The sequence below is a fragment of the Aptenodytes patagonicus genome, chromosome 10 (genome assembly GCF_965638725.1).
Source record: "Aptenodytes patagonicus chromosome 10, bAptPat1.pri.cur, whole genome shotgun sequence".
Taxonomy (NCBI): domain Eukaryota; kingdom Metazoa; phylum Chordata; class Aves; order Sphenisciformes; family Spheniscidae; genus Aptenodytes; species Aptenodytes patagonicus.
Genome location: NC_134958.1, coordinates 17,625,215 through 17,648,855, shown reverse-complemented (window position 1 = coordinate 17,648,855; position 23,641 = coordinate 17,625,215). Strand labels below are relative to the sequence as shown.

The 23,641-nt window shown below is 38.6% G+C and overlaps 1 protein-coding gene and 1 long non-coding RNA gene across 6 annotated transcripts in view; one reads left to right on the top strand and one right to left on the bottom strand.

Annotated features, from left to right (window-relative positions):
- The window catches only part of TJP1 (tight junction protein 1), a 173,736-nt gene extending 167,865 nt beyond the window's left edge, over positions 1–5,871 (bottom strand). For 3 of the 5 annotated variants that reach the window (XM_076348318.1, XM_076348319.1, XM_076348321.1), the window contains exon 1: positions 5,705–5,871. In XM_076348318.1, the coding sequence (XP_076204433.1) occupies positions 5,705–5,871 (167 nt within the window). The remainder of the gene's footprint in view (positions 1–5,704) is intronic. The other 2 variants (XM_076348323.1, XM_076348324.1) reach the window with 1 other exon arrangement.
- Positions 5,872–11,833: 5,962 nt separating this feature from the next.
- The window catches only part of LOC143165061 (uncharacterized), a 28,106-nt gene continuing 16,298 nt past the window's right edge, over positions 11,834–23,641 (top strand). Inside the window, exon 1 of the long non-coding RNA XR_012996196.1 lies at positions 11,834–11,933. This is a non-coding gene — a long non-coding RNA (uncharacterized LOC143165061). The remainder of the gene's footprint in view (positions 11,934–23,641) is intronic.

Below are 23,641 nucleotides of genomic sequence, written 5' to 3'. Positions count from 1 at the left end.
TATCTGCAGCTCATCAACTACTTCAAGGCAAGTACTCTTGAATCAAAGCCTAAGAATGTTCAAGGCAGTCTAGAGCTTTAAAAAGTAGAATACAGCATCAAGATCTTTGAAGGGAGTGAACAATTCCGAATGCCTTGTTGGAAACGTGCTGTTTCTATTCAAAGAATGTGTTTTAATATTCTGGAAACTAACACCTTTCTAATGGAGCTCATCACAGGAATCCTAAATTAAGGCACCCCAATTCATTAACTTTTGGAAATTTTAGTCAAGTAAAATTGAACTATTTTGTAAATCCCACCTGGAGCCCGAGGCCCTTATTTATCATCCACAATTCTCACAGCAGTTCCATTGACCTTGACTGGTTCCTGATCATATATGACATTACATAACTGTAACTCTAAATTATTTCTCTAGTAAGCAAAAACCTTAAACTTTCAGTATCTGTATTCCACGGACGAACATACTAGCCTAACAAAATACTGTGCAACAGAGACTTCAAGGTGCAGCATCACATCAAGGGCTAACGACTTAATACACATAACATAATTAGATGGAATTTATATAACATAACAGTTTTTTATTACTAAAAACTGTATTTATATTCTACTTGCACATAATTACTATTTATAACAACCTTCAATATTACCTGTTTTTTGCAGTTAAATTTTTTCTGAAATGACTAAACTAATGTCATGTTATTTTCTAGACAGACCAGTTAGATTGAACATCTTTCAAGAACTTAAAAAATTCTCATTTAGCGATTAGAATTTTGAACAATTTTATAAAAGACAACATCAGAATATTTAAAAAACAAGTCTTCAAATGACACATTTTCTGTATTTGTTTTCCGAGTGTATTATTAATGCTAGAGTCATTGCAGAGAGGACAAGTTTTTGACAAATATATAGCCTCAACAAGACTTACAATGGTGACATAATTATTACACTTTTTATATACTGCAAGTTGTCTGCCTATCTTATAAAAAAAAGCGTTTAGGTACTTCTAGAAAATTATTACTATAAATGGTTTCACAACATGTAAGTCAAACTTCTTAGAAACTTCTACCTCTAGTAGTTACACAGATCTCAGTTCAGAGATGTATAAAATTTCCATAATTATATGTCCTCCCATTAGAAGACAGGCTTCCTCAATACTACAGAAAGTGAGGACATCAGCTGGACTCAGCTGAATGTGATCAGTATGCCTTCTGGCTCAAACACAAGGGTGGAAAAGCTGAAACTTACTCCCACTGATCAGACTGGAAGACCTAACAGTTAGAGTTGCTCAGTATTAATATTTGTTTGGGGGGAAGAAAAAAGGCAAATTTGAAACAATGGCTAGTAACACTGAGCAGTCAGCTGCTATTCTTGTGTACCTCTGCAAATATCTTCAGTTCTAAGCACGGTATCCCACCTTCATCAGGGAAAAAAAAGGTATTAATTAATTAATTAATTTGCAACATGACTAAATCCTTATAATGGGCTAAACTGAAATTGTTATCCCCATTTCAAACAAATACTAACAGGAACCAGTAATCAAAAATGGAAAACATCCATTCTGGTGATCTGTATTTTTCCACATAGTTCTGTAGAGATACCCAAGAGTTTCAATCTTTGATGCTTTCTTTCTCCTATACTGAAGTGACATTTTCCATTATTTGATTATTCTAAATATGACTCTACTTAGAACATAAACAAACAATGGCACTTTTCTCCCTAGGGATGGTCCTAATGATAAAACAGGCATCCTTCATTATAAGCCTAGACTTCTACATCCAAGCCCCAGCCTGAATACAAAGACTCTGAGTCAACAAAGCTTTTAGATTGGTGCTTAATTCCAGACATGCTGGTTACTCCTCACCGATTTCAAGTAAGTTTACTCCTATGCTTGAAAATAAACATGCCTGTGCAATATCTTACAAGAAGCAGCCATCATTTAAGATCTAGACTTTTGTATCACACATTCTTTTAGCAATAGCACCAAACAGGGGAAATGGATCCTGTCAAAATTAAAATTCTGTAATGCATTGCATCTGCATTCTTTTCTGTAACCTAGATTGCCTCAGACAACTACCAATCATTCTTAAAAGATGCAGGAAATGTAAATATGGAATAGCCTTAGCCATTTCCATAATATTCTTCACAATGAAAACTTATCACTGAGCTTTTTGTCTTATTTCATGACTCTGCACTCCCTTGCACCAAGGGGAGCATAGGGGGGAGTAAGCCAAAGCAGAGGAAGCCTTTCAAAGTAGAGGCAAATGCTGTGAAAAACAGAAGGGAATATTTGTGAGAAGAATTATTAGAGTTGCTAGAATATCCTGTTCCTTTTTTTTTTTTTTTGCCTGCTCCTTCTCCTTGCAGCAGAGAAACATAATATTCAGTGTGACAAGAAACTATGGTCTACTTGTGTAGTTTGCCTTAGTTATGTGACTTAGCATTTCCCTATTGTAGAAGCATTCAGGTTGCACATATTGGGATTTCAGTAAGTATTTATGTCAATTTACTGTTTTAAGGTGCTCCCAGGTCAATAGGGTTTTTTTCCTTGAGTACCTTAGCAAATGTTAGTCCCTGCTGCACTCTACCTGTACTAGCAGCATTATGGTGGTGGGTTTTGTATCCAAATACTGTCCCTGCAGCAAGATGATTAAAAACATCCTACTCATCTCATTTAGGTTCCTACATACTAGATTACAACGCCGCACAAACATGGGAAACGGTCTGAATCAGCAGTTCAGGACTCCAGCAACTTCTTCCATCACTGACTCCAAAACTCTGCTGCCCCAAGTAAACCTCATCATAAAATGATCAAGCTCCACATTCAACACAAGTAAGTTTCCAGCCCCACCACTTCCCACTACAAGCCTGTGGCACAGCTTCCTTCTGTTTGTTCAATTGTCTGTTTTATTCCCAGCTAGTTTATACCAAAGTATTCTTAACCCATCATGAGACATCGGTGTCCATCTTTCTTGTTTTCATTTGTAGCTCTGCTTTCATGCATCACAGGACTTACATTTTGGGGGGGAAGCGATAGAAAATTGGAGTGACAGATGCTCTATAAAGAAATAAAACATTGCTGTTACCTTTTTCATTTTCTTTCAGGAGGATTCAGGTGGATTATCTCTACCAACAAAAAGATGAGTATTTTAACCCTTTTTTATTAAATTATGTCTTAGCTTCCACTTACAGTATGTATTAACACATCAAAGAATTTATTAATCTGATCGGTTAAACAGAAGTTTTTTTAAGTTTTTAAAAATAAGTAAATAAATAGATTAAAAAGCATCCTCTGATTATAGACTGACTTGATTTATACATTTTCTTTAGGTATTTTTGAGATTTCTAGTGATACAGTACTGGAATACACTCTTGTTTTACGTGTTGGAAATATACATTAATATTGCATTGATTTTAGTACAGCAACACACTCTTCTAATATTCAAATTTTCTTAATGCATTATTTGATACAGACTATGCACCGATAAGAAAAAATTAACATGACAAAGTATCCTTAAGCATTTCTCTAAACGCATCCAAAAATAGTATTTCATCCATGAGCATATGTTCTATCCATACAGATAATGCCTAATGCTATTAAAGTTCTCAAAGAAAATGTGACTACATAATAGCATGTCGCCTGTTAATAAGAATATCCCAGAGGCATGCTTTCAAATGCTCAAGTAACTCATACATCTCTCTAAAATTAAAAAAAAAAAAAATTATTCTTCCTTAACAATCTTAGTCAACTAGATCTTCACACAGCATTGCATTGCAGCAACATGATGTCAAGTTACAAATGTTATGAAATGCAATGCTTATGGTATGTATTAGTGGGGATCCACTATATTGTTTTGGTATACCTCAAAAAGCACAGAATCTCACCATGGAACTAGGCAATATAGAGCTGATCTAACTCCAACTGAAGGCATAAAGTAGGAGTTGAATCGAGTCCTTTCAGACTTACTTTTAAAGTATGCAAATATAGATAGCTTCACTGCAACATGCCAGCAAAGAAAACATTTCCAAGGAGACAAAGGAAACATGAACTAGAACAATTGTTATCATTGTATTACCCGTAATTAAACTTCTTAAAAGAAGTAACACACGAATACATACACTGCTGCACACAGACAGGAGTGGCATTTGGGGAGAATCAAATGAGTACAGTACACTGTATGTAACTTACATAATCAAAATCAAACCACCGAATACATTATAAAAACCTTTGATTAAATGTAATAAAACTTATCTGTATGACAACGTATTTTTGTCTAAGACTACATTTGATTTTGTATATTACAGTTAGGATGAATATATTTGCCAAATTGTGTTCTTATCTGCAAGGAATAGCAAGATTTGGAATTAATGACAGAAAGCTTACTAGTTCCACATTACGTTTCTTCAAGTGATGTATTTCCTTGACACTGACTACGCTAGCTGACAATGTGGAGAAAAAAAGAAAAAAAGTAAAAGACCCCACATTCTACAATTCATGTAAGGCCCATTTTTGTTAAAACTGCTGACATGAAAATATTTCTATTTGTGAACTACCTATTTTTAAATAAAATGACCTATCATGCCTTCTGTGACACTTTCCTTCACTAGGAACATGTAAGTACAGGGAAAGAAAACCATATGACCATTACCACCTAAATATCACTCTTGGTCTTTTATAGGTAAGAAATTCTCAGTGTACAAATTTGTTCTTGATATTGTCCTCCCAGGAAAATCTGACTTCACAAGTTCACAGATTTTCTCCTTATAATTTGTCCTGATGATGACACACATCCCACTGCTTCAATCAAGCTAACAGTAGGCTCTTACAAGTCCGTGAGTGACTGGGTATTGGAGTGCCATATGCTTGTTGGTGCCCTACTCACCCACATTACACCATTATACTTTAATACATTTTTCATAACATATTGTTGATTCATCCAGAAAAATCAGTTCAGCACACAATCAGCAAGCGCAAAAACAGTGGAAATAAGTCAGGGGAAAAGCAGGCTTGAAATAAAAATTATCACATATGAACAGTACTACCTCTGTCACTCGCTAGCCTGTTAGACTTGTATCTCCCTTTTCCCATTTTTTTAAATACACCTGTCAGCAGAAGCAGGGGCTGGGAAATTCAGACCCCTGCTTTCTGCACAGCCCGGGGCGGGGAGGAGAATGCGCTACAGTCGGAGGCAACACTTCGGCTGTCACGCAAGCGGCAGACCCTGCTTGAGCTATTCCCGCGCCCCTCAGCTGAAGCTGCCATTGCCGTGGTCTGACAAGCGTCCGACAGTGGGTCTCCCTGAAAGCGTGCAATAGCACCCGTGAGTCATTATGAGCGGGAACCATGCTTCCAGCCGCGGAAAGCGCCGAGCCGGGTGTCCTCCGGCGGGCGGGCGAGGCGCGGTGCGGTGCGGACAGCTCCTCCGGCAGCACCGCACCGCCGCCGCCTCCCGGCGTTTTCCACACGACTGGCGGTGAATTCGCCGGGAACTTTCTGCCCCGGAGATGCCCGCCGGGAGCCGCAGGCCCGCTCTCGCCCGGCGCCCCGCCCGGGTCTCGGCACGGCGTCGCTCAGGCGGCCGTCATGTCTGAGGGGAACCCCTCGCCGCCCCGCCCGTCCGGCCCGCCGCGGCCCGCGCTCGGCCAGGCGCAGCGCCCCCCGCCCGGTCCGGCCCGCAGTGCCGCCGACCCCGTTTGTGCCTACTCACCACAGCTTCCTCTTTAAGGGCATCAGACTGCCCCTGTTGGAGGCGGTCACCCCTATGGCCATCTGCAAGACAGTCAGGTATTTCTGATACTTCATTTTGCCGTCGCCCCCCCTGTCCCTGCCTCGTCCCCGCCGCCGCCACCGACAGAGTCTCTCCAGCCGCTGCATGCAATCATCAAATTTTTATTTCCAGGCATCTGCCGTCCCTGCGTCGCGCTTCTTCCCCTCCTCCTCCTCCTCCTGCCGCGCTCCCTCTCTCTCTGCCCCCCCGGCTCACGCTCTCCTCCTCCTCCTGCCGCACTCCCTCTATCTCTGCCCCCAGCTGACGCTCTCCTCCTCCACCTCCCGCCGCGCTCCCGCTATCCCTGCTCCAGCTGACGCTCTCCTCCGCCTCCCGCCGCGCTCTGCCCTCCCCCGGGCCCACGCTCCTCTCCTCCTCCTACCGCTGTCGCACTCCCTTTCTCTCAGCCCCCCACACCTCACGCTCTTCCCCCCGACTTGCTGCCGCGCCTTCCCTCTCCCCCGCCGCGCCTCCACCTTGCTGCTGGGCTCCCCCTCCTCCGCGCCCTGCCGCACTCCCCGCACCTGCCCCTGATCAGGCCGCTCGCCCCCAGTTTTGCCTCCTCCTCACCTGAGCTGTCTCCTGGCGACCGCTTCCTCCCCTCGCTAGGCCCTCGGTGGGGCCTCGGCCTCTCCCTCTGCACCCTCGCCCCACAGGCCGGGCCGCCCCCCCCCGGGCAAGCGGACCTTCCCCGTCATCTCTGCCCCATCCCGTCTATCGGGGCGCTCCCGTCCCGCTCCCCTCCCCAATTACCTGGGGTATCCCGCCCATGTGGCGCAGCTGCTGCTCTGCCCTCCCGCCATCAGAGGGGCGCCATGCCGCAGCCCGGCTAGTCGCGCGGCGGTGCCCTCTCCCTGCCGCCTCGCTGGGCTCGCCTCTAATCCCATTAGCGCCTAAAATAGCCCCATGTTATTTTAATCATCTCCCCCCCCTCTCCTCCCGGCTAACAATGTCGGTTGTGGGTTAGCGGTAACCGAGCTGCGGAGGCAAACTCCTCACCACCTGCCGGGGCGGCCCTGTGGAGGCGGTGAGGGCGAAGGTGAGCAGGAGGGTCAGCAGGAGGGTGAGGGTGAGGTGAGGTAAAGTAAAGGTGAGTTGAGGATGAAGATGAGATGAGGTGCGGAGGCGGGCGAGCCAGCTGGCGGGACAGCGCTGCAGCAGAAGCAGCGCTTCCCGCCAAGCCTCCCCCAGGAAAGGCGGTGTGCGAGGCGGCTGGAGAGCAGCTCCCGCCGCGGCACTCCCCGCCAGCACCACCTCGAGCACGGGCGCTGGGAGTCGCCTCTAAAAAGCCTAGTGAGGCCACAGGGAAGAGAAGACAACTTCCCCCCCCCTTTTTTTTTCCTTCATGTGAGGAAAGCAACTAAAGTGTGTTTGAAAATCAGATGGTGATTAAGTCAAACTAAAAGTATTAAATGTTTTCGGAGAGGTGCCCACCTTCTGAATACTTTAGCAAAAATAGCTGAACGCATAACTGTGTAGTGGCCTTAGGTGTGACACAATTATCATTACAACTTTAATCAGTTTTGTGTCTTCTTCCTGAAGCTCTGCACTAAGAGTGGCAGAAGACCGTGGCGTTTGACAAGTGCTCTTGGGATTAATTCTAAACCACTGTACAATACGATCAGAGACCCTCCTCAGCGCAAACTTACCTAAAGGGAAGGGTAGCGCTTAGCTGACATGTTGATCAATAGTAGTGGAAAATACTTTGGCTAGAGATACCCTGTTTAAGTATGTAGATATTTTGCAGAATGCAGATATGAAAAAATCCATGCTGAAGTGACAACTTTTCATTAAGATGCTGTAATGTAAATAGTATTAATTGTAATCCTTACCCAGAGTTGAGGTCCTAAGGTGGCACTATCAGCTAGGAAAAAAACTGTGAACAGCATTGTTGCTTTATAGACTCATAGAATCGTTTGGGTTGGAAGGGACCTCTAAAGGTCATCTAGTCCAACCCCCCTGCCGTGGGCAGGGACATCTTCAACTAGAGCAGGTTGCTCAGAGCCCCGTCCAACCTGACCTGGAATGTTTCCAGGAATGGGGCATCCACCACCTCTCTGGGCAACCTGGGCCAGTGTTTCACCACCCTCAGCGTCAAAAATTTCTCCCTTATATCTAGTCTAAATCTACACAGATTTAGTTTAAAGCCATTCCCCCTTGTCCTATCACAGCAGGCCTTGCTAAAAAGTCTGCCGTCATGTTTTTTCATAAGCCCCCTTTAAGTACTGCTAGGCTGCAATAAGGTCTCCCCGAAAGCCTTCTCTTCTCTAGGCTGAACAACCCCAACTCTCTCAGCCTTTCTTCACAGGAGAGGTGTTCCATCCCCCTGATCATTTTCGTTTATGGCTCAGAGATGAGCATTTCAGTGATTATTTTTCTTCTTTTTTTATGTGTAATATATACCTCAAGACTGTAGTAGGCTACATTCTACCTAGGCCTGTTCATTATGCAGGGAGCAGAGAAGATAAATATATTATTTATAAGCACAACAGATTTTAATTAGAAACATAATAGTTGTATTACTGTAGTTAATGAGATGAATGGCTTTGCATTTTCAGCCAGGAAATCTGACGTGTACAAATGTCCTGAAATTCTGTGTCACAAATGATTTAAAAATTCAAATGCCAACTCGATGCCCAGTATAAGCCTGCACATCTGCAGCTCTCAAGATACTGTTAATGGGTTCTTTGTCTTTGGTGAGATCAAGCATTAAAAGCAATGAGGGATGGTTAACTTGAAATTAGGAAGGTTAAGGAGGAGGAATTAATTTTTGTACTTAATGCTAGTAGTATACTAACTGGAAAGTCTATATCTTCTCTAGACAGAACATCAAATCAGTTTGAAAACCTGCAGAGATCTTACTTTGCCTTAAAAACAAAAACTGTAAAACCAACACATTGCTTTCTCCTTCTGTGTATCTAGTCATCATTAGCTGACTGAAAAAATGCTTGTTGCCCACACAAGTTATAAGAGAGTAAGTGTGGGCTGGATTTTATTCTCACCATCATTAGTAGAATGCTAGCTATATTGTAATTGAAATACTCATTTACACTTGTGCAATCCTATTAAGAAAATAATTTACACCTTGAAGTGGTAGGAAATGCTGACTAAAAGAATGATGAGACTGTATTAGTTTGAATGTCACATTTCAATTTGAATGTTACACCTGTCAGTTAGAAAAATACGTTAGTCTTACATAGAAATTCTTCAAAGAAAAATCTGGTCTTAATCTGGTTGTAGTGGTAGAAATTTCGTAGATAAGACAGTCTAAGGATACAAGGGAAGCAGAGTTTATTTGAAAGCTGATAAACCTGGAAGCAGGAGGTAAGCTTTCAGAGTTCTTTACCTTGTAAAAGGACTCTGTATTAGAGAGTCCCAAAACATTGCTTTTCATTTATACAGTAGCAGGTTTGGGATATAAATTTGTTTTAAGTATCTATATGCAAAAGAGTTAAGAAATGCGCCAACAATGCCTTGCATAAAGACTTACGATGGAGCCTGGCTGTATATTCAAATCTTTATTCAACTTCTTTAAAAGTCTGTGATGTGATTTCTAGTCTTAATTCAATAGGAATTCCTAAATCTATTTAAATTTGCAAAATAATTACAGTTATTCCAGATTTAGCTCTATAGTTTTCAATGTTTATGCTCTATCAATCTGGAACTAACAAATTAACTTGTTTTGTACATTTTATATATCATCTTCCATACTTCTTGATGTGCATTACAGAGGCAAAAACCGGATATTAATGAAGAAATTTTATCCTCTAATTTTAATTGGCATTATTTCTGTTTCTCTCATACCTGTTCCTTCTTAGTGTTGCTCCATTATATATGGCCTTTCAGAACATCTTACTTTAAGCACCTATGTTTTATATAGCTGAAAGAATAAAAAGATCATGTCTGTCTTGTTTTTCAGATGAACAGCCTATTTTTAACAGGAGTCAATCAGCAGTTTCCAGATTAGGGTAAGCATCTGGACATCCCACTGTTAGCTCTGAGGCCTGTGTGGACCCATTAGCTGAGCTAAGTCCAAAATTTATACAGTAGATATCCCTGCAAGAGAGGCAGTCTGATGTTATTTACTGTTCTCAATGCAAACTAATTCTGTCTGACAAGATATACTCTCCTTCACTACAGAAAGCTGAAAGCTGCTTAAATTTTTTTGAACATAGTGTGCATTTTAAAAACAATTTAATTCCTGCTAGGTTAATTCGGTTAATATAGTTGTTTCATAGTTTTCTTCAGTACAAAACCAAGGAGAACCATACTAATTTCTTAATTTTATTTGCTTAGGTAACTTAACTGCAGACTTTACCTCAGAACAAACTGTATAATCTACCTATTGCTTACAGTCCCCGATGCCCCTGCCTCTTCGGAAGCGTGTCCCCACAATGACCTTCCAGTGCACTTCTTGGCTCAGGAGAACAGACTGCTCTTTCAGACAGTTGCAAGTTACAATATTATGTATGACTGCTGCACTTGAATGGATGTGTGGTTGGCATAAACTCCACTCATGATAGTGTGTTTATACTAGGACAGTGATGTATCTAGAAGATAGATGGATGGACCCTGAGAAGGTGGAGTTTAATGCCAGTGTGTGTGATCTAATCTTGGCCCATGCCTTGGTGTTTTTAGGTGGAGAGTAGGCTGTTGTCAGCAGTGGGAGACCGACTGGCTGCAACTTACACGGTGCCACTGAGGCAGTTGTACATTGGGAGCTCCCATCAACAGCTAAGAATAAGGGAGTGTAATTGTGGTGTAAAGCTATTTTTATCCTAAGCTGTACCTCTCATTTTTTCAGTCTTAATATTGTTAGAATATGTATGAGATTCCAGGTGGTTCAAAGCAAGGTTTTACAGCGTTATCTACTTCTGCTGATTTTAGATTTGATTTCAGTAAGCCTGCCACTAGAACAGGGATTGCGGAACCTTATCTCGCTTTCCTTTATCATTAGCCCATCACTAGGCACCATCCTTTTCAAACTCTCACCTGCATCACTCAGTCTTGACTGAGCTCACGGGAGGAGGAGAAATTTAGGTCTGATTCAAAAGACTCTTTGGAGTCGTTACAGAAATGCACTTTTAAAAGTCTTGGCTATGTTAAATTAGTTCAGATAATGTAGTTTTTCTGCAATAATGTGAGGAAAAAGAAACCACACGTCTAACTGGCATAGCTGTGCTGGTGAACAAGCAAAAATACTCTTTTTTGCTGATGTAGCTGATTTTGTTCAGCAAACCTGTATAAGCTACACTGTCTGGCAAAAAGAAAAAAATAACCTTACCAGAATAACTGGCATCTTTATTAGCACTGTAATGGCCACATCAGCAACTTTTGAGGGGAGTTTAGGCCTTAATGACACATTTTAAGCCTTTGATTGCATTCATTTTTAGGTTGTCAAAATTATATTAGAACTAAAGCAAGTATTAAATAAACTTGTTGCTGTTTTTATGGCGTATTAAATAGCATCTTTCATTTGCATTTTAGAATAGTCTTAGTTTTAGCTTTACTCTGCATATAACAGAGACTTTTCATAACATTACATTGTCCATTCCATGTAGTTCTCAATACTGTACTACTGTGTATGCTGAAGAATTAATATTTTGTTTATTCCTAGGATATACCTGTTCCCCTTGCTGACTTTTACTCCAATAATTGATAAAAAAAGGCCTGATACACATGTCATATTGTATGCTTCTGTGGTATTTAATATGATTTGAGAACTTTTTATTACACAGTTCAGTTGGTAAAGTGGCAACATTCCAGACTGATACAATGCAACACTGACATTAAAACATGACTTTAGATGACTGATCTCCATCTCTACTCTAATTTAATCTAAATCTTCCTGTTTACTAAAGGGGGTTCTTTTTCTGCAGTAGTTGTTAGTAATACTTTGTTCTGTTAATTTGTACAGTTAGTCAATTATAATGATAATATTAATAATAATTTATGTTAACTAAGAGCATTAATGCAGATCCTTAAGAAAGCTACTGAAACGGACTTTCTTGCCATTTCAGTCTGTCATGTGTAAGCTTCATATATCTCCCATTTTCTTTCCAGGAAGAAAAAGAAAGGGATCATACCTGTCAAAGGCAAAAGAGTTCCTTAGAATCTACAAGTATGTCAGATGCAGTGACTCCAGGAGTTATGTTCTCCCTCCTCAAAAGTAAGAAAAAAGTGTGTGTGTGGTTGTGTATTGCCTATCTATGCATTTACAATACATAATTCTGTGACTTTTTCTGATCTACTAGGGCTTTTCTATACCCACATTAATGTATTTATTGTATATAATGCAAAGTCTTTTTCTGGTCTATTAGTGTTTCTTCCATAAATTCCATGTTATGTGAAGATCTGTAAAGATACATACAGTGCCATCATAAAAACCAAACAAAAACACTCGGAGGAATTTTCTTATCACACTTTACTGCACAACTGACCATCTACAAAAAGGGAAGTTTTCAAATTTCTTTGAAGTGTCTTCATGACAGGCTAGCTTGACTAGTGGCAGAAAACTATGGGTCTAAGTGGGTATGGTAATAAACTGACACAGTCATTTAGAACTAACTTGCATTTTCTGAAACAGTTTGTCCTGGTCATTCATTTGAGCTGCCAAAATAGAGGTAAATAATTTTGCTTTGGAAGGAGAGAATGTTCACTGTGTTTTCTCAGAAGAAGAGGAGTATCTTAACAGAATAAATAACTTTTACTTGATATGGATTATCAAGACAAAAGGGTTTGCTAGATTAAGCAATTGACATATTTACAAGAAACTTGCAAGCAAGTGTTCCTGTTTCACTACAGTCAGGGCTATTTAGTAATGGCTTCCTGTACAAATAGTGTTAGTGCTGTTCTACCAGGTCTGATGTGGAGCTGCTTTATACTATTGCTGTCAAATTTTAGGTTACTGCAAGAATAAGAATAGTATTAAAGCAAAGAATTCAGGCTAGGACAAAGTGGACTTGTACTGCCACTATCAAGTACTTTCACATTTACCCATTTCTTGCAAACTTGTAATTCTAAGATTTTACTCTTAAAAAAAAAAAAAAAAAAGAAAAAACACCTTAAGTCAAAATTATCCAAATAGCATATTATGCCTGACAAGTGTGACCCTCTCACAGGATAAAATAAGCTTAATGTAGAAAAAAATAAGCATATGCATGAATTCCATTAGTGCTCTCTGATACGGCTTATTCATGTAGAAAACTACTGGAGGGAAGAAATCACCAAGCATACAATTTCAATGTGAGATGCAAAAGAAAAAGAAGCGTAAGTAACATCACTTCCCAGAAAAGATTCCAAGAAATAGATTGCCATCTGCAACACATCACAATCTCGGTACACAAAGATCTAATTAATTAGTCTTGCTAACTGCATATTGTTAGAACTGTGAGAGTATGTAACTCTGAGGTGAGGTGTGACCAGACCTTGCTATCATTCTGGGATGTAGAGTCGCTAATAGCTTTCATTTTTAGATGTTATGCCTGATGGGGAAGCCTCCAAGCACACAATATTTAAAAGAGAAGGGAAGATTGTGAAAAGCAGGGGATAATGATGGTTTCCTAAAGCAAGGGTGTAGAATTAAAAAAAAAAAATTTAGAATATTGGAGGCTGAGAAAAAAAATATGTATATCTGAACTGTTGTGGTAGACGTGTTATAGAACCACTGCGAAAAATAGGGAATGAGGACCAATTCATAAGACTGTACTCAATTGTCTAGAAAGACTACTTCCTTACATTTAGTTTACATTTTTTTTAGTTGAATAGTGAGTTCTGGGCGCGGTAGCTGTACACATCAGGATAAATACATCAAAATGAGCGAATTACTAAAATTTAAGGAGCTTTTCCTGCCACAAATTATACGCGTGCCTCATTTTATAAATTAGTAGTAACTCAGACTCTTATTTAGCTTCATTAATATCTCTGATTAAATGCTGATAGGAATGTTTCCACATCCATGAGATATAAAGCCTGAAGGCTAGCTGGATGTTTCATGGACGTATTGAAATTGTTCAGAATCCTAGTCAAAGACTGTTTTATATGTCTAGTTATATATTTGCACACTTACTACAAATATAAAAACCGTTTTTCACTTTCAGGAAGAAAGCTGTTCTCATTACAATGTATATGACTGTTAATACTATACTATTTTAATCAGATTACCGGTACAATGAAAATTAATGTAATAGGATTTACTATAATTAAAGGCAAGTATACAGTAATCTACTACAAAAAGAACACAAAAATGTTAGTGAAGGTCATTACAGGGATATTGTTTATGCTAATTATTCAAATTTTTTAAAATCACACTAAGCCTGATTTTAATCAGATTTGGTTGGGGGGGGGGTTGATAAAACTTTAATCAAACAATTCAAACCAGAAAGGTTAGTAATAGTCAAGTATTACTCTTGTCTGGGACAGAGAGAAGTGGAACTAAATACAAACAGAAAAAAACTAAAGGACTACAAGCTACTCATTTCATTGTCCTATCTGAATAAAAGATAAAATGAAAACAAAGAGTATAAATGATAAAACAGTGATAAACAAGACTTTTACAACATGGATGAAGGAATCAAATTTGAATTTATGGTTTTAAGCCTATAAGTGCTCAATATTTATCAATATTAATATATACCAAATGTTCCTGTAACTCCAGTGTAGGGAAACCTACATGAAATTTTGGTGCAGATTGCAGATCTGTTTCCCAAGTGATTATACTGTTATTATGTATCTGTCTCTTGTAACATCCTGATAGATCATAAAACTTAAGATACACACAGTAAGCCTAGCAGGTACGAATTAAAAAATAAAAAGCTAACCAAAAATTATAGCTAAACCTAATAACAAAAGCTTTGATGCTGCAGGGAACTATTTTTGTGAGTATCTGGGACTACACCTGGTGAAATAATCGGCTTGAACACAACAGGTTGAAGGATTGGTTCCTACAATGTTGCTTTTGCTTTCATCAGTAATTAGCTCATGCCATGCCATAGTGACATGGTGTCCTACCCTAATGGAGACATTTGGTTAGATTCAAAATATGGTAGTGGGTTACAGTTTGCATTTACAAAATTTTCAAAAATCCAATATGACTATTTTCAAGAGCAAAAGCTATTCAGGCTGTTAAGAGTCTGCAAGATCCAGTCTTTTAGTCACTGAATTTTTAATTTTAAGAAAACAGCAGAGGTAGCATTTGTAACATGCCAGGGAGATAAAGCCCTCCCATTAAGTGTGTGTGTATGGGGGGGTGGGGGGTGGGGGGGTGGGGGGTGGTGGTTATATATGAAAAAAAAAAAGAGAGATAAAAATCAGCTTAAAGGAACTCTTGAGCCAAAGTTTAAAAAAATATTTCAATTTCTGAGAGCCTAACTTAAGACAATATATTATATGTCTGACTGGGTATCCCAAATTCTTCTTCAACTTTGAAAATATTGGTCCAAATGAATATGAAATATTTTCAATAAAACAATGTGATAAAAATTTTAAATATGTCATTAAAATAATCAACAACTGGATCACATTCTTTCAGGAATATGGAAATTAAGCATATAAAACATTTTTTCTCTTTAGTTTCCTTCAACACCATCTAATATAAAATAAAGAACAGATCTGTTCATTCCAGATACAGATATTTTTGAATATCAAACGTATTTTTTTACTTCATTAACTACATAAGGGATTTATAATCCTCTATCTTCTTTTACTAACTGGTGTCAAGACTTTTCCAGACTCCAGTAAGTTATTTTCAAAAGATAAAAATTCATGTGCAGGTCAACAATCTTGCTACAAACCAGATTTTTATAATAAATAAGCAATTTTCTGTCCTCTGCTTCAGAGAAGACACAATCCATTCTAGCTTCTCTTACACACTGCAGTTATTGCTACTTTTGGCATAGATGATCTGGCTCCAAATTTGCTGTGAGTAGACCAATTTCTTTTTTTAATTGCCCCAGTATAAAAATAAAACTGCCTTTATGGCATTCCTGATGTTACACTATCAAATTGCATAAGGCTGTACATCCTGGAGAAAACACATGAATAGCAAAAGGGAAAAAGGGGAGAATTAAACAACTAACTATTCTTCCCTTAACACGGAGCACAAAGTTCTGGGTTTGGGTTGTGGAGTGTGGTGTGTTTTGGTTGGTTGGTTTTAAGCAAAAGAATAAGGTAAAGTAAATAATGCACTACTAAGATTTTGTCTGGTAAGGTAAATAGACTTAAATCACCTTTTGCTGTTATGGCAGTTTATATAACATTTTTCTGATCAGTTCAGCTTCTCTTGGTTGTTTTTAAACATTAGAATAACAGAAGTATGTACAATACTGTTGTACAAGATTTTATTGGTCTAACTTAAAATTAGTCATTGCATTAGTACCCTCTAATACTGAAATATTTCTACTTCCTAACATGTTCCAAAAATGAATCAGCAAAAGATATGAAATGAAGTTATATTTTTAATACACTCTCTGTCCTTGCCCTTTGTTTGCCTCGTTATTTAAAATTTTTGCTTGGAGCATCCAAAGAAAAAGCAAGACCCTGTTAGAGTGAGGTGTACTCAGCTGGCATAAAATAACAAGGCCACACTGAAGTCATGTGAGGGTCTGGTAGCGTAGTTTAGTCCGTACATTTTGGTGAGTGTTGGAAGCAGTATTTCTAATGAGTGTTTTCTTGGAGCTGACCTGGATAGTATCTGTCCTGAGATCTGTCATGCTGTGATCTGCACTGCTGTAATGCCAGCATACACCACGTTAACAGTTACAGTGTAATTACTCTTCTCAGTATAACCTACAACCTTTTTTTCTGATTGCACACTAGCAGGTTTAAGAGCTCACTTGCTCTCTTGCCAACCAAGCAATTTACCTACCATCTGCATGTGAAGAGCAGCTGAGCAGTTATGAAACTGTCTGGTTCTTACTCAGCACTGTGTATTTTTGGGAGCTATTCATTGGCTCTCCAATCTTTGGGGCAGCAAGAGGGGATGCAACAAAAATTAAGATAAAGCTCTGGTTTTTTATTATTTTAGTTTTAGTTAAAGAACCCTACTTTTTGATTGTGAAAATTCCTCAATAATGTACAAAGGACAAATTTTGAAGATTAACTTAAAAGAGCCATAAATAGAGCTCTCTCCTGGCACCCTAAACATCTCTGCAAATCTGTTCATTTTATTGCAGTAGTGCAAACTCTTCCTCAGAACCATCTGCACCACTACTGAGATTTGAAAACCAGAACACACAAAAAAGACCATTCCTTAAAGGATAATGAGCAAGGGCACTCTCAAACCCACTGCACTTATCTTCAAGCTAACTGTCCAAGCAGCTACAGTACATACTCATTCGTCTCACTCCCAAGTGAAAGATGCAAATGCTATAGAAGCTCAGTGCATTTCTCTGAAGAAAATCAGCTGATTTCTCACACAAATTTAGTGTGATATTCCTCCTCCAAAACTTTGCCTGGACCTTGGTGACAAACAAATAGAACGAATAAACCAGTGACCAAACACCAGAACAAATAAATAACAGCGAATATTCAAATGGAAATAATGAACTCAAGCTTCATATCTGCTCCTGTAGCCAAAAGTGATGATGTTCCGCTTATTGTGAGTGACCTCACAGTGGCTGGAGATACCCTTTTTCAGCGCTGACAGTTTGAATGTGTACCAGAGTACACTGACACTAAAAGAAAATGCACGGATCTCTGTAGAAGACAGAAGACAGTGTGTGTGTAGGAGCAAAGCAAAAATACCAACACTTGCAAGTAGTCACTGCACAACACATTCAGTCTGGTGATCTGTGCACATCATTGTGACAGCAGCAATAAATCACAAGCTCTGCAACTGTTTAGAGAGAAGGTTTCCTGTGAACCTGAAGCCAAAGGTTAAGGTGGGTCACATTGTATTGGATTCACTCCTTTCAATAGATAAGTTTCTGGTTGTCTTATTATGCAGAGAACATACAAACTATCTGTCTTGGGCATTTATGAAATGTTATTACTGTGGTATCTACACTGTGAATGGAACAGAAATAGTCTCTGCTCTTGCCTTCCTGTATTTTCATGTGAACACATCTCTAAGTGATATGTGTTATTTTTAAATGATAACTTCTACTGCAACTTCTGAAAGCATCTCTGTCTTAGCATTGTGCTCCACCTTTTATCTGATCATGTGATGTACTAAATACCTTCAGTTCCCACTGACTTCTGTAAATTTTGACAACATAGTGCTATTCTACCAGAATAAGACTTTCAACTGACTTACACAGCTTTGATCCCAGTAATTCTGATGGGTGGAAAGCACACTAAGAAAAATCATCCAGCATAGCAGCAGGATAGAGTTGTCCAGTAGCAAGGAAGAAAAGTTCTATATAAGCATCCCGATGCTATTCTGGCTGCAAGGAATTTTATTCTTTTGATGGATTTAAAATCAGGATAGTACCAATGTCATTTCTCAGTTACTCTTCATCCTACTTGATGCAAACATCTGACATCTCCTGACAAATCTGATGCTCCAGAAGCTCAGCTTTTCTCTGGTGAATTATATTACAAATACAACCAAATTCAAGGTCATAGCCAGGAATCCGAGAGAATATGATTAAATTAAATATAATGCATAGAATCTCATTCCTGTTTCTGTCATCTTCAAATTTATACGAGCCTCTCTGAAGGAGTATAATGGTGAATAACACCAACGTTGAGACCGATGAATTTCTGGGGGAGTTGGCTACAAGAGTCATCTGAACCTTCGTAAAATCTTAAGAATTAATTTGCATTTTCTTTGCCATAGGTCTTTTACAGTACAAAGAACGTCAGTTTGAGAGACACTGCTTTTCTCTTTACAAATGCATTGTCATACTACTGTACAAGTAACATTTATCTGTTAACACACCTAACATGCACCAATGACAAACGTTTCTGCTCTGGTATATAACATTATTTAAAAATTATTCCACTTCTTCTAACCTACAGTACATACTCTTATCACCTTTTGTCTCACTGTGTGTTTCTCTGAATCACATTAGCATGCTTTATTCTAGCAACCAGCTATTTGCCCTTTGAACTCAATTGGCCTTCACTAGATAGAACAAGAAGAGAGTATTTTCTGCTATTTTTTTATCAAGACACCTTGAACACACGTTCTTGTTCTTCACATATTTTCTGGCTAACACTAAATAGAAAGAGGCTAGTAAGGAAATAACCCATATAAAATCCCGGTAGATTTCATCTTGGCTTCTTCTGCAGGCCCAACATTGAAACACCTTGAGACATTTTCAGAGAGTTTGTTGCTAGCTTTTGATGTGCTTCCTTTTTTGATGCTTCCTCCTCCAATATCATAAGCTAAATTTTTCTTTGCAGTCTGTTGGAAGTGTTCTAGAAACAACTAAATTCATCTTCTATCACCTACACAGAGTGACAATGCTGTCTTCCATTTGTTTAGCAGCAGTGCTGAAGTTACTCATAAATTGTACTGTGCATTTGACGTATAGCCAAGCACCGGAAGAAGCAAACTCACCCCTCCCCAGATATTATTCCTTCATTCTATAACTTCATTGTATTTACCAGACACTGCTAGTTACTGTGGTACATATAATTATTATTATGTACCCTTGTCAACCCAGAGAAAATAGGAGTTCCATCAGCTGGTTTGCATATGCCAATTTTCCGTAATCTTATGAATAATTATGAAAATACACATATTTGAGCTCTGTTTGTATGACCAAGGTTTACACGTGGCTTATATTGTTCCTTTTTTCACATTTTTTTGTAGAAGGAATACACATCCTCTTACCTATGTTTTAGTAATAACTATTGGTAAAGTTATAAGGAAATTCACATGAAGAATAGGAGAATGGTATTAAAGGGATGAACAAACCCAGGAAATCAGACAACTTCGAAATTGAATTAAAATAATCCTGTTGCGCCTGCCTGCTGCATGTTGCCTTTATTTTTCTATGTCTCTACGAATTATGATGGCATATTTGCTTGTGTAAAGTAGAGGAAGCCAATGGGCAAAAGTTGTATGTAGAATATATTTCAAAATGCCACAGAGTGGGATAGGTGTGTATGTAATCTATTTTTCCTTTATCAGGTAACCATCATGTGTCTGTATGCTGTATGTAGCAACAAATAGCGTTATGTATAACATATACATTCTGTAACTGAGGAACTCATCAAGCAAAAAGCAACTGCGCCTAGTTCTAAAAGAGCTTCCTATATTTCTACTTAGCTGAATAGATGGGTTATTTGCAGGCGGTGTTTACCATTACTTTGGGGGAGGGTTGGAGGAAGGCAAGGGAAAGATCTACCCATGTTTAAATATCCTATAGGATTTCTTATGTCTTCCATGGGTTGATTAAAATCATGTGTTCCTGCTTGTTCCTTATCCTTTATCCCTTACAGAAGGAGCACACGGAAATAATTTGCAGCAAGATTTTTATGTAAGCATCCCCCTTGCATGGGTTTTATGCAGAAGGGAAACATATGGTTCTGAAAGAGCATTAATACCCAGGTACAGCTGGTCTTTGAAGATTTTAAGTGATCCAGATAAAAAGAATGAGCAAATGCCTCCCAAGGGAGACTGTGGCTGTTCTGACACTGTTCTTTATCACAAGTGTAACGCTTATAGGGAGATGTCTATGGAGACCTAAGAATAGAATGGGGATTGTATTGGCAAAAGAAAAATAGACATATAAGCAAATAAGACAAAAATAAAACCCTCAACCTGGCCAGCAATAGAGAACTTAATCACAGTCTACCAAGCTGGCAGCAAAGAAAAGCAAGCAAACTGACTAATTCATCTATTGTAATTAGTTAATGCAACAACCTAACATTTCTCCATGACAGCAATGTCTCTGTGCCAGGTTTTTATTATCCTGCAGCACTGTCACTCTTAAAATTCCTATTACGCATAGAGAGTTTACATTGATTTAAAATGGAGTTTTGTTTGCTGGATATAAAGAGAGCTATCACAAAAAATTTAGTGTCAGACCTTAGGTGAGAATCAACCTCATTTTCTATTTAAAAGACTCTGGATTTAAAGACAAGTTACTTTTAAAGAAAGAAAGATCTAAGGCACCAGATTTGTTTGAGGACCTGATCCCAAATAACAATGCTCAATCTTTATCATACAGAAATATCACATAGCTCCAACCATTATTAATCAGGCTTCATTACTGCGTACTCCAGAGTCCCCAACGGAAGTGCTAGAAGCTGAGACTAGACACTGTCATTAACTGCTCTTGTGCAGGGTAGAGTTCCCCAAGGTATATGTTCCCAAGAGAGACTAGCTTGCCAAAGGGATAGGGAATAAACTTGATATAGAGAATGTGAAATTCAGGACAGAATGTTCGCAACAAAAGGCTTAGGAAACCTGGAAAATTTATGAAACTCCTATAGTTTCATGACTGCAAGAGGTAAATTAAAGGAGCAGGAGAAAGTCAGGAGAAAAGATGGAAGAGAATTGCATAATCCAGTCAGAGCTCTGAGAAGAGGAGCCTTTCAAAGTCCCACTGAGATCAGTAGCAAATCCAAAGCTTACTGTTAATACAAACAAGAAAGCTAAACCACAGAATCAGAAGCCATGGGCCAAGTCTGGATAAATGAAGTTTTATTTGGCAGGACTGCTCAAGGTAAAAATCCCATTTCAGAAATAATCCACTATCCTATCTATAGTTACAATAGCAATGAAAATGAAGTTGCTAACACAAAATAAACATCTAAACCCATCATTTTCTCTGAATTCTGCAGAAAGAATGTATGCGGCTAAGGTGAAAATCTTGTCCTGGGGCTGCCACTGGATAACATGTCCCTAACTAGAAGGATTAGAACTACCATGACATAAGAAATCCTAAGCTAATTTGGAAGCAGAACAGCTGAAGAAAGGCTGTTCAACAGAAGTTGGAATTAGAGCGAGAGGTTAAATTGCTTCAGATTCTTTCTATCTGTGCTGATCTTGGTGCCAGATGTGAAAGTCTGGGTGAGATAACCATCCTTCCAAACCACCAAATCTTTCATAAGCCAGGAAGTTTAGGAGGCAAGATCACAGATATTGTATCTAAGAGTATAATAAGAAAAAGTTTCTTTTATTCTTCTCATGTAAGATTATTGTAAGAAAAAAGAAAAAAAAAAATATGGAGGGAGGTTCAGCTTTTTTTTTTTCAAATGAAGAGACAAAAGATATTAAGCACAAGTCAAAAGTTTAAATTATGGTAGTTATTTTAAAGTAACTAAAAGCTGATTCACAGATTTTTAACAAAATATGTCCAAGGACTAAAAACAGAAATATGCTCGCCTATGTAATTTCTCAAACCAAAAACAAAATGCTATGGTAAGCCTTAGGTAGGTCCAAGTTGCAGTCTTGTTCTAGAATATCTGCATGAGTATTTTATAATGTTATAGGTTGTTAAGCATGTTGATGTATAAAAATATGCAGAAAGGTTGGCTGCTCATAGATCATACAGCAGAAAGAGATACTAGCTACATAACAAATTATTAACAGCTGGATGATTTGGAACCAGAAGGCCTAACATGCCAGTACAGGGCAAATTTCACTCAGTTTACGAAAAAAGACTGCTTTACCTAGGGCAATAAAACAATGCCTCTAGATTGGATTTTGCAGAACCTGGGGCTCCGTTGTGAAACTGTGTGATAACTTAGTCATGACAAACATGCCACAGGATCAGGGAGCCCAGCAGAGAAATTCTGCTGCCTGGAAAGATTCTGGCTTGAGAAAACCTGATCACTTGAAGAGTTGAAATGAATAAAGGAATTAAGCTTGAGGTTACAAAATTAAAAATGGAAGTCTATGCTTCTGTGCTTTAGTATGTCTTTATGAATTTTTTTATTTCTTTAAGAATCATTTATCTTTAGAACGATTTCATTGTATGAAGTGCTTAAGATTTTCTGCTTTTAGATTCTCTTTTGGCAGAGGGGTGGGGTTTTTTTCAGTGGAAAGAATCTTTAGCTTTAATGTCATCTTTCAAAAGAAATTTTCTTGCTGTCTTTTGCTGTTTCCCTTTGACAGCCATCATTGCTGAGTAATGCCCAGGGTCATACTTTTGAAAAGCAAATTCTTCCTTTGCAACATTGCTGCAGGACCTATGGCAGAGTGTATATCCAGAGGACTAGGCACTTGTCCTTTTATAAGATGTAGGTTGAATTCTGTAAGGGATGTGTCTGGCACAAGAGTTAGATGCAGATCTAAAAAATATGAAAGGGAAAATCAGCAGCTGTAGAAATGGTTTTAGGAATATATACACATACATTCACATGTATATACAATTTTGGAATATTAAGCAAGAAATGCATTAAATGTAAGATAATTTGTTCTACCAGAAAACGTACAGCGAGCTATTAGTCCAGGTCATTACTTGCTTGGACAAAACTCCAGACTGAGCCAAAATCTTTGCCACAGAGTGCAGAGAGCTTCAGCTGAAGTCAAAATAGTTGACCCAAGGTATCAAAGATAAATTCAGTCTGGATAAAAAGTCCTGAAAGAATGCCTAGATAGCAGTTATTTTCCTAAGAGAATTTATTACCAGAACAAAACCTACTTGAAAAAAAAAATCATCTCTCATCTTTTGGCAGAACATCAGATATTTTAGTAAAATACAATCATTTTCTCCTGCAACAAATTTCTACCCTTAAGAAATCTTAGTACAAAAACTCACTAAATTCAACCCATATTTAGTGACAAAATTGGACCAATGTCTCTAAAGGGACGCTGGGCATAAATATGGCATTGCAGAATGATTGTCCAGTTCATTCATTGCTAAATCCTCCTTCCACAAAATTAATAAATTCTATTAATTGCAAGGAAAGCAGAAGTGGGCCTTTAATCACATGATGATTCAAGAGATAATCCTTGTTAAAGAGTAGGTTTGTTAC